Below are 12,042 nucleotides of genomic sequence, written 5' to 3'. Positions count from 1 at the left end.
CAACGTTCGACTCAGTACGAGAAAACTACCTGGTGCGCGGCTCTTCCAGTGTTTACGGAGCTCCTTCAGTATTGTCAACAGCAAAGCAGATGCTAACCAGCAGCGGACGAAATGATTTGCTTCAATAGTTTTATCACACTAAACGTAAATATAGCTTCGTCAGACTCATGTGAGATGCCATATAGTCAATTTACTCTCCGCGGCAGCTAACTAACAGTTGAGTCTGAATTCCGGTGAGTATTTACTGCTAGATTGCTAACTAGCTAACATATCAGGCTAACGTTTGCATACCAGGAAGCTGGTGACGTTATGCCGGAATGTACACGTTGCTGATAGCTAATGTATTCTGAGCATTGAAATGTGTTTTGCATAGCTTGCTGTGTGGATAGCTAGCTAACTGGGCTTGGTGGTATATCAGTCACTCGTGCACTTAGCTAGTTATGTAGTTAAAGCCAAAGCTCTCAGATGTGTATGGCTAACTAGCTAGCTAACCCCTGTCTGGCCTACTGGAGACAGTAGGCTTTTGCCAGAGTAGCGGATATACGAGAACGGAGTTCAGCGTTCCTTGGCTAATGCCAGAGATGTCACCACCCTTCTCTGTCTGTCTTGTTTAGTATAATGAGTGACTGTGCTATTAGCACCCAACACTAGTTCTCTGTATTGCGTTTTACTGGTTGCAAGAGGTGAGTGGGGACATGACATGGGACAGTTTGTTTTGCCAGGGACACTGACCTCTAAGTAGTTTGCTTTAACTAGGCTGTATTACACAATTACTCGGTATATACAGAGGTTTGTCTGACAGTGTACTGTAGGCTAGACTTAACGTTAGTGCTTAGAAGTTTCAGCGGAAAAATGCTTTTTTCTTTTTTCTTCAATTTAACCAGACTGGAAGAAATGGAGAAGATTGTCTTGAAGCATTGGAAAGTCAGTGCCTGATGTAGAAATATTGTATGCTAGACAGTGAACCAGACAGTATTGCTGAAATGCTGATTCAGTGAAATGGTGAATGCCTAGTTCTCTGTGGCTTGTGTAATGACAGTGTTGCAGTGTTTTCTCTTTTGAAATGGTACTGGCTCCTCCAATCGATATGGGAACTTTTTGTCTATTCCACACAGTGCATATCTTTTAATGTGATATGCATGTTTCCTGTGACAAACTTAAAGAGCGACTACCCTTTAAAAAGTTTCTGATTTTGAAAATGGCCTATGTGGCATCGTCATGAGTTAGACACATTTATTCTAGTGTCAAGATTGACTACAAAGTGTAAAGTCAGTCTCGTCCAAAACAGAGATTTGCAAGATGGGGAATAAAATGTTACGTCACGGATGAAGGGTACAGTAAGTTATCCTTGTGTTTCTTTCAATCCAGCTGGCAGCACCCAAGTAATCATCAATTCGGTTTTGTCGCTGAACAACCGAACCCTGCTAGTTAGAGACCATCAGTAAATTGCACAATGCACATGGGACAATATTTTAGAAGTTCAATAGCTCCAAATGTAATGACTTAACCAATTATAAATTGTAGAAATACAAATATTGAAAGCATTTAATGAGACAACTAAAAGATGTGCGGCATGAAAATATTTTCTTGTGTAATTTGACGGTCCCGGACTATCCCCAGAAATGAGGTAACCAACTTTGCCACGGTCAAACACCAGCCTGCTGAAGCTAATTGGTGAAATAATTTGGCTAACTCTTCCCACCTGCGAGAGACTCACATCAAACCACACCCCAGACACAAACTCATGTTTGAATTCAGTCACGGCCACTAGAATTTCTTAAATGAATCAAATCTAAAACGAGGTCAAATCGGGAATGCAGTCGCCCTTTTTAAGAGCAGGTTTGGTTTTGGAGTCGAGATTAATCTTGTCCTTTTTGTCTTCTACAGTTTACAGAGTGAAGGGGAGATGTCTAGTAGTACCCAGCTGAGCATCCGGCATTGGACCACCAAGCACGTTGCCAAGTGGCTGAAGGACGAGGGCTTCTGCCACTATGTAGACCTACTGTGCAACAAGCACCGTCTGGATGGCATGTCCTTACTCACCCTAAGTGAATACGACCTCCGCTCTCCCCCACTGGAACTCAAGGTGCTGGGGGACATCAAGAGGCTGATGGTGTCCCTCCGCAAGCTGCAGAAACAAAACCTGGATATCCTGGAGGAGCTGGGGGTCCCATTCGACGGACACTCGCCTCCGGGTGGGGACTGGCACTGCAACGGAGACTCCAGTAGAGAGTGCGATAACTCTAACACAGACACAGCACCGGTTGGAGAGCAGTATCTTGAGTATAGGAATGGGAAGTACAAGCATGGAGGGAGCGGGAGGCTGGACCCTGAGTACTGGAAGACGGCGCTTAGTGCCATCTATGTGGTGTTTGTGTTCGGATTTACCTCTTTCGTTATGGTGATCGTGCACGAGAGGGTGCCGGACATGCGCACTTACCCTCCCTTGCCAGACATTTTCTTAGACAGGTGGGTTGCTCATGCTGTTCCCCTACAACCTAAGCAATGTATGTACATTTAGACCGACTTGATCTTGTGACTTTCCAGCAAGTACCTCTTTCCGATTGTCAACATAACTGATGCTTTGACGACACGTTACAAGGAACCAAATACAAGCAAACAGGGAGGAACTAATCTGAATTTCATTAATATAAACTATTTTTTGTAGCAAAATGTTTTCCGTTTGGTGTAAATGGCTTCCGTTGTAAAATATATTCATTAGTCAGTGTCCGATTTTAATGAATACAGCCCTGATTAGGCTCTCAGAGCAACAGTGAAAGTTTGTCTCGATAGTGAAATTAAACATGATGGTGCACCTGCAGCATCTTGTGACCTGTTAAAACAAGCAATCAAGCTGTTGGATGGACATTGTGATACTTGCCCTACTTTCTGATAGCAACAGTCTATTATAAGCTTGACACGGGGTGTGTCCCAAATTGCTCACAAGAAGTGTACTACTCTATAGGCCCTGGTTGAAAGTTGTACACTATATAGGAATGGGGTGCCATCAAGTGTTCTTGGATTGTCTAATCTTCTGTTCACAATGAATTCCATTGGGCGGCGCTTAAATGTCCGGCTTGTTCTTACCGAGTGCTGAGTTCCCACTTACTCATGGTGTGATAATGTGGCAGATTATTGTTGGCGAAATGACTAAGCAGTAACTGGGCTAAATGTAGCTCCCTATGTTTAGGGTCTAGCAGGACTAGAGGTTGAGGTCGAGACGCAGCGTAGTGAAATAGTAAAAGGGTTAGCCTTTTGTGAGAATCTAATTCCGGTTTGTCAGGTGTTATCCCGCTTGCACTGCGTGTCCCTTCGCATCCTTTAATTGGGAAAGAAATCTTCTAGGCAATTTTAGTTTGTTCCAGTTAAGTAATGTTGAATATAGGTTAATACTTTTCATCAGGTTATTAGCGATTAGGCTTCAGTGACCCTTTTTTTTAAATAAAGTTGGCTAAGCCTGGGAGAATAACCCACAGTGCTCTGTAGCAGACAGCTTAAAGATCAGCCTATAACCATTTTTCTTTCTTTAACAGTGTACCTAGAATACCATGGGCCTTTGCCATGGCAGAGGCATGTGGAGTCATCCTGTGTAATATCTGGCTGCTAGTTCTGCTGCTGCACAAGCACAGGTAGAGTACTGGCTACTGACTGGTCCATAGGGAAACATGTTCATCACACAGCCTAGACATTATTATTATTTATTTTTTGAAAGCTAGTGTCTAGGATGTCTACCTGACTAGAATAGAGGATTCGTGTAGAATAGAAGTTTATTGTCCAGGAGTTTTCAAGCTTCTCATCCAGGGAAACGGTTTCATGTTTTCAATCTATTCCAGAACTATCACACCTGATTCAACTTGTCAACTAATCATTAGGCTTTTGACTACATGAATCAGGTGAGCTAGTTAAGGCTACAACAAAATTGTGAAACTTCTAAGGGTCACTGAGGAGAGGTTTGAAAACCATTGGCCTAGTTATTGAAGTTGTGGTAAGTGCTATGTTAATGTGTGTAATGTTTGCTCTGCTTAAGGTCCATCCTGCTGCGGCGGCTGTGCAGCCTCATGGGGACAGTGTTTATGCTGCGTTGCATCACCATGTTCGTGACCTCCCTGTCAGTGCCAGGACAGCACCTGCAGTGCTCAGGAAAGGTACCACCTCTCCACTGACTAAATCAACACTGTGTAGATATGATGAACCTACATTTTATAGTCTTCACTCTGTCCAGCTTGATAAGTCATCTATAGTCTTTTCACTCTGTCCAGCTTGCTAACAGTAAACGAAAGCTAGACGGTCGGAGAGCATCGCAAATTCCAAAAGTGATGGTCGTATCATTCATTTTTGCAAATTTTGACGTCGGTCAAATGTAACCAATTTTAAATGTGTCCCTCTGGACCTCGGTTAAAACTGAATGCGATCCGCAGGGGGGATAGTTGACCCCCCCCCCACTGTACATTCTATGACCCCCCCTACTGTACATTCTATGACCCCCCCCTGCTGTACATTCTATGACCCCCCCCCCCTGCTGTACATTCTATGACCCCCCCCCTGCTGTACATTCTATGACCCCCCCCTGCTGTACATTCTATGACCCCCCCCCTGCTGTACATTCTATGACCCCCCCCCTGCTGTACATTCTATGACCCCCCCCCCTGCTGTACATTCTATGACCCCCCCCCTGCTGTAAATTCTATGACCCCCCCCCCCGCTGCTGTACATTATATGACCCCCCCTAGTGTACATTATATGACCCCCCCTAGTGTACATTATATGACCCCCCCCTAGTGTACATTATATGACCCCCCCCTCGTGTACATTATATGACCCCCCCCTAGTGTACATTATATGACCCCCCCCTAGTGTACATTATATGACCCCCCCCTAGTGTACATTATATGACCCCCCCCTAGTGTACATTATATGACCCCCCCCTAGTGTACATTATATGACCCCCCCCTAGTGTACATTATATGACCCCCCCCTAGTGTACATTATATGACCCCCCCCCCTAGTGTACATTATATGACCCCCCCCCCTAGTGTACATTATATGACCCCCCACTAGTGTACATTATATGACCCCCCAATAGAGTACATTATATGACCCCCCCCTAGTGTACATTATATGACCCCCCCCTAGTGTACATTATATGACCCCCCCTAGTGTACATTATATGACCCCCCCTAGTGTACATTATATGACCCCCCCTAGTGTACATTATATGACCCCCCCTAGTGTACATTATATGACCCCCCCTAGTGTACATTATATGACCCCCCCTAGTGTACATTATATGACCCCCCCTAGTGTACATTATATGACCCCCCCTAGTGTACATTATATGACCCCCCCTAGTGTACATGACCCCCCCCTGCTGTTGTTAGTGGAATTAAATAATTCCTCCAATATACTCATTAATTAAATTCAATCTGTCTATTTATAAGAATTTGTAAGATACTTATTAACATAAAATAGACAGGATACAGTCTTTTTAAAATTAGATATTAGTGTTTATTCTCGGAGCACGCTGCCATTTGATCATAAACACAGGATTATATACAAGATATGACGTCATAGGTTACAGAATAAGTCTCATTGTCCTGACAAATAGAAAACAGGTTCAAAAGTTCATTCCAACTTCACAGCGCACACACATGACACATATAATCAATTATCCTGAAGGCTCACTATAATTTATTACCACTTTAGCAGACAACTCAAGATAATGGAAGACCTAAAAAGTTACCCACAGCCTTATCTAAACACCTCAGGGCTAAGTTGGGTCAGTTCAACCATAGTTTAACGACCCTTTCTGCTTATTTTATGACCCACAACACAAATCTCTTTTCACCAGGCATGCAGAGTTCAATTTGTTATAGTTTTATCTAAAGCTAGAATTTGTTTTAACTATTTATTAACAAAATTCCTAACACTGTACATTCTATGACCCCCCCCCCCCTGCTGTACATTCTCTGACCCCCCCCCCCTGCTGTACATTCTCTGACCCCCCCCCTGCTGTACATTCTCTGACCCCCCCCCTGCTGTACATTCTCTGACCCCCCCCCCTGCTGTACATTCTCTGACCCCCCCCTCTGCTGTACATTCTGAGACCCCCCTCTGCTGTACATTCTGAGACCCCCCCTCTGCTGTACATTCTGACCCCCCCCCCCCCCCCCCCCCTTTGCTGTACACAGGCTATGGATGGCAATTTACACGTCTCTCAACAGGCTAGAATATCAAACGTGACACTCCCTTCTCTTTCCCCGAGGTGTATGGTGATATGTGGGCCAAACTGCATCGAGCTCTGGCCATATGGAGTGGATTTGGAATGTCCCTCACAGGGGTCCATACGTGTGGGGACTACATGTTCAGTGGTCACACGGTGGTCATCACCATGCTCAACTTCTTTGTGACAGAATGTAAGTGTTCCATATCATTTATTGGTGCAGACTATAAGATGTAATTGACTGTAGTGGGAAGAACTTCTGTACATAGTGTGTCAATCAGCTATAACTACATGAAGACCTGACCACTGACAGCTTTAAACTGTTGTCTCAATCTACAGGATCACTTGAAGTTGTCATTCAATTCCTGATTTGGAACAGAACATAACTGAAACTCAACCATCCTAACACATTGTTCAATGTTCTGCTTGTATGTATTCACTAACAGACACCCCGCGGGGATGGAACTTCATCCACACCTTGTCCTGGGTCCTGAACTTGTTTGGCATCTTCTTTATCCTGGCGGCCCATGAACACTATTCCATCGACGTCTTCATCGCCTTCTACATCACGACCAGGCTGTTCCTGTACTACCACACGCTGGCTAACACCAGGGCCTACCAGCAGAGTCGCAGGGCCCGCATTTGGTTCCCCATGTTCTCCTTCTTCGAATGCAACGTCAACGGCCCCGTGCCCAACGAGTACGGGTGGCCCTTCTCTAAACCCACCATGATCAGGAGCATGATTGGGTACTAGGTGGAGTACACTGGTCTGCGATGCAGCCACCGCGACGTTGATCTCTTCTAACACTGTTTACTCTGAGACCCGTTGTGTTCTTTTGCTGCTGCCGCTGCCTTCAAGGAGTTGCCAACTGTGGTTGTGTGATATTGACTTTATATTCCAATGTCTGCAGAGACTGCAAGCTGAGAATGCTTGTAGGATCCTATCGGTGCCACGGTGCGACAGGGTACGGGAGACTTGACTACTCATATTCTGTGACTTAGTGGTCGGCTGGCGTTTGTCCCACGGCAGCCTGTTGAAAGGGATTAAACTATGTGTCCAAAATGACACACAACTCATTTTATAATGCACTACTTTAGACCAGAGCCCTATGGCCTCTCGTCAAAAATAATGCACTACGTAGGGAATAGGGTGCCGTTTTGGATACATGCTAAAGACTAATTATCTTAATTTGAAAAGGGATTGAGATTTTTGAAGATATTTCCCACACCTTTTGCCATGATCAATAACCAGGTAACAGATATGATGTAAGTGCTTTAGTCAACTCATCTCTTGTTATGCCTTACGGTGTAAGGCATGACAGCGAACTCAACAGACGAGTTGGCTAAAGCACAAACTGACCTGCTACTGCCAGGCTTGCATTTCCACGCTTAACAGCTCTTAACTTGCAGTCTGAGGGAACGTTGAAGGTAATAAGCAAGCTAGAGGTTTGGGGAAAAACATGAAAGCGGAATTCTCAGGCAGCCTATTGTAACCAAAAAAAAATATTTTTTAAGTCCAATAGAATTTGTTAATCTAAAATTCAACAGTATTATATTTAAAAAATCTTCATTTATATATCCTGAGAAATTAGGGTATAATATTATTGTGGTTTTATCTGGCTCTAATACAGGTATGGCCCACTTCTTTTTTTTTTTTTAAATAAATTTTCAAAATGTCAAATGATACTGTTCCTGAATTTCTGTATAACAATATCTAAGTTCCAGATGTTGTGACCGGTCTTGTTACTTGTTTATCTTTATTAATTTGGGTAGTGTGAAAAGCTTCTGCATTCCTTAAGACACTACTGTGGGTTTTGGCTGTTTTACTAGAATGCTGAATTAGTCATGTTGACATGAACTACATGACCAAAAGTATGTGGACATCTGCTTGTCGAACATCTCATTCCAAAATCATGGGTGTTAATATGGAGTTGGTCCCTGCCCTCTTGCTGCAATAACAGCCTCTACTCTTCTGGGAAGTCTTTCCACTAGATGTTGGAACATTGCTGCTGGGACTTAATTCCTTTCAGCCACAAGCATTAGAGGTCGGGCATTGATGTTAGGCAATTAAGCTGGGCTCGCCGTTGGTATTTCAATTCATCACAAAGCTGTTCGATGGGGTTGCGGTCAATGTCTCTGTGTAGGCCAGTCAAGCTCTTCCACACCGATCTCGACAAACCATTTCTGTATGGACGTCGCTTTGTGGGCGGGGGCAGTGTCATGCTGAAACAGGGAAGGGCCTTCCACAAAGTTGGAAGAACAGAATTGTGTAGAATGTCATTGTATGCTGTAGCGTTAAGATTTCCCTTCACTGGAACTAAGCGGCCTAGCCCAAACCATGAAAAACAGCCCCAGACCTCAGTAGTGAGTGTTGCAACCGAGGACAGACATTTAAAAAAAATAATAATAATAATTATAATGTATGCGCTTCAGCACTCGGCGGTCCCGTTCTGTGAGCTTGTGTGGCCTACCACTTTGCGGCTGAGCCGTTGTTGCTCCTAGATGTTTCCACTTCATAATAACCACACTTACAGTTGACCATGGCAGCTCTAGCAGGACAGAAATGTAACGAACTGGCTTGTTGGGAAGGTGGCATCTGAGCTCCTCAATAAGGCCATTCCACTGCCAATGTTTGTCTATGGAGCTTGCGTGGCGGTGGTCTTTTTTTATACACCTGTCAGCAACGAGTGTGGCTGAAAACGCCGAATCCACTAATTTGAAGAGGTGTCCACATACGTGTATATAATATATTTGGTTTCCTTTTATAATATTTGTATTGTTCAGTTAATCCTACCTTTTTCCGAACTATACCTTGCCGTAAACGGGGATGTTACCCCCAAGGAGATCGCAAAAAGCAGCCAAAACTATGGAATGGAAAATGGTGAACAATCGTTTTTAAATATCATTCCATTTGCCAATAACTTTAGGTGTTTATAGTAACATTGTCTTTTTTATAAGAACTGTATATCTCAGATGTTGCGTACTCGCTTGTAATTTAGTAAATGCCCAGGCTTCGCGATTAACATACAAGGATATAAATTCTTACAAAAATAGTTTTACTACTTCCACAGATCCCTTGGACTGTCTTAATTTATTTAATTTTGTATATGTCAATAGAATTGTTTTATTTAATTCAATATTTGATGTACAGAAAGGATATTGCAATATACACTTGAACAGGAATATGTTTACAGTTGTGGGGAAATATATTTGTTTAAAACACAATGTGCTTTTATGTATAGATTGATTTTTCAGAATCATCCTCTCACCCAAATCATTAAAAACAAATTCGGACCAACACAAACCCCCGTCACTCAAATCAGATCTGAAATGGCCATTAATGGTATTGGTTACAACCCACTTTTGTAAGACAATTAAGGGTTACTTTACTGGGCAGAGACGTCAATTCAACGTCTAGTTTTTAAATGTATCCTACAATTGATTTGAATTCACGCAAGTTGGCAACTCAATGTAAGAAAATATAGATTTGAACTATGTCATTGGATTTAAGTCGGGTGAAAAAAGGACACATTTTCCAAATTCATCTTATGTTGATGACTTCTTGAATCTAATCAGTTATCCACCTTGATTCATCTTAATCAAATTTGTTTCTACGTCATAGATTTTTTTATGTTGATTCTACCGGTTTGTGTCAAGTCTCATCTCCATCCCATGTTTTATTTGGAATTTCAGCTGTGGAATAGTTACTAGATCCCTTACATGCTATGAGTCTTATTTCCCCCCCCCTCCCTAATAAAGTAATGACGAACTTCTGACTAATGCCAGCTCGTGCTAACTGCAAATCTATCATTTACTGCTAAGATGATTTTTATTTTTTTGATATATACAGGAGAATTATGACTTCATGTATTTGTTCTTGTCACTTTTAACCCCCTCTAATAAATTGTTACTAATCCTTATCACTGGTGTGGTTATAATGGTATGTTACATACCTCCAAGATGCAGTAATTGGCTACCATTTTGAAATGTAGCGATCACACAGTGTGGTTGTATTGGGTTAATTGATTAATGTCCTGCAAATGACATGTCTTTACCATCATTAAACAGTTGACATCAATGCTGTGACTTGGATGTGATTCTTCAGAAGAGAAGGGTTTGAGTGTAGTGTGACATTGTCCCGATATGCTGATCTTGTTGCAGGTTCCCTACAAGTCGTTAAAGTTAGTATTGGGGAGGGGAAGTGGATCCTAAATCTTTACCTAGTGAAAAGTCACCCTGGAGCACTGTGGGCAAGACTGTAATTCAGTTAGCTACACGGTTAGAGGACATGGTGACACATCTGCACGGGATAGAGCCAGAGTGCAGTGGATTTAAGCGGATTCTGGGAATCGGCTCAGAGCTATCCTGAGCAGTTGACATTTTTGAAATCCCATCCAGTTGATGGCCATGGTTCCCACTGTGTCTGAGGTCCAGTGTCTAATCATGGATTTAACCTACTACTGAGTTTACATGCCAGGTCTGTCTGCTATGGAAAACCAGCATGTCTGTTCAGCCTGATCTTGTTAGCTTAGTTAGTCCCACTTTAGGTCAAGACCTCTGACGATGCTGATTCAGTGTTTACTGTTTTTAGTTAGCTAGACCACCGGTTTCTGTTTTGACCATCAAAAGCTTTCTTCAACCACACTGCAGCCCTCTGCTAGCAGCACAGTGATCAGCTCCAGCAAATGTTTATTTAATCACAGCTCAGTTAGTGTAATTCCTTACCATGCAGAATTCTTCCAGTTAAGGTTTCTTGAAGTGTTTCTGACAGCCTGTTATAGTTGCTAATCCAGCTGTCAACAAAATGCAAACCTCCTGAAACTGTGCAGAGAAAATATGACTGCTCAACATATTACCAGGATGTGTACTCTGAGCATGTGCTGACCAACTGGCAAGTGTCTTAACTGACATTTTCAACCTGTCCCTGACTGAGTGTGTAATACCAACATGTTTCAAGCAGACCACCATAGTCCCTGTGCCCAAGAATACTAAGGTAACCTCCCTAAATGACTACTGACCTGTAGCACTCACGTCTGTAGCCATGAAAGGCTGGTCATGGATCATATCAACATCATTATCGCAGAAAACCTAGACACACTCCAATTTGCATACCGCCCCAACAGATCCACAGGTGATGCAATCTCTATTGCACTCTACACTGCCCTTTACCACCTGGATAAAAGGAACACTTATGTGAGAATGCTATTTATTGACTACAGCTCTGCATTCAACACGATAGTACCCTCAAAGCTCATCACTAAGCTAAGGACCCTGGGACTAAACACCTCCCTCTGCAACTGGGTCCTGGACTTCCTGATGGGCCACCCTGAGGTGTAAAGGGGAGGTAACAACACATTCACCACGCTGATCCTCAACACGGGGGCCCCTCAGGGGTGTGTGCTCAGTCCCCTCCTGTACTCCCTGTTTACTCATGACTGCACGGCCAGGCACAACTCCAACACCAAGTTTTCCGATGATACAAGTGTTAGGCCTGATCACCGACAACGATGCGAGAGCCTATAGGGAGGTCAGAGACCTGGCCATGTGGTGCCAGGATGACAAGCTCTTCCTCAACGTGATCAAGACAAAGGAGATGATTGTGGACTACAGGAAAAAGAGGACCGAGCACACCCCAATTCTCATCGATGGAGCAGGTTGAGTGCTTCAAGTTCCTTGGTGTCCACATCACAAACAAACTATCATGGTTCAAACAAACCAAGACAGTCGTGAAGAGGGCGCGACAAACGCCTATTCCCCCTCAGGAGACTGAAAAGATTTGGCGTGGGTCCTCAGATCCTCAAAAAGTTATACAGCTGCACTAT

General features: G+C 43.3%; 1 protein-coding gene across 6 annotated transcripts; it reads left to right on the top strand.

The window, feature by feature from the left end:
- On the top strand, positions 1–10,298 carry LOC129828611 (sphingomyelin synthase-related protein 1-like). Of its 6 annotated transcripts, none has more exons than XM_055889680.1 (6): positions 1–233; positions 1,888–2,469; positions 3,534–3,629; positions 4,028–4,145; positions 6,263–6,413; positions 6,667–10,298. In XM_055889680.1, exons 2-6 carry the CDS (start codon positions 1,907–1,909, stop codon positions 6,972–6,974), a joined length of 1,236 nt encoding a protein of 411 aa, XP_055745655.1. In that variant the 5' UTR covers positions 1–233; positions 1,888–1,906; the 3' UTR covers positions 6,975–10,298. The 6 variants fall into 6 exon arrangements, with proteins under 6 accessions (XP_055745655.1, XP_055745660.1, XP_055745657.1 ...); XM_055889682.1 differs by lacking the exon at positions 1–233 and adding an exon at positions 435–683; XM_055889681.1 differs by lacking the exon at positions 1–233 and adding an exon at positions 742–924.
- The last annotated feature ends 1,744 nt before the right edge of the window (positions 10,299–12,042 follow it).

The sequence above is a fragment of the Salvelinus fontinalis genome, chromosome 30, assembly GCF_029448725.1.
Source record: "Salvelinus fontinalis isolate EN_2023a chromosome 30, ASM2944872v1, whole genome shotgun sequence".
Classification (NCBI taxonomy): Eukaryota; Metazoa; Chordata; class Actinopteri; order Salmoniformes; family Salmonidae; genus Salvelinus; species Salvelinus fontinalis.
This window is presented reverse-complemented; position numbering and strand designations above follow the sequence as displayed.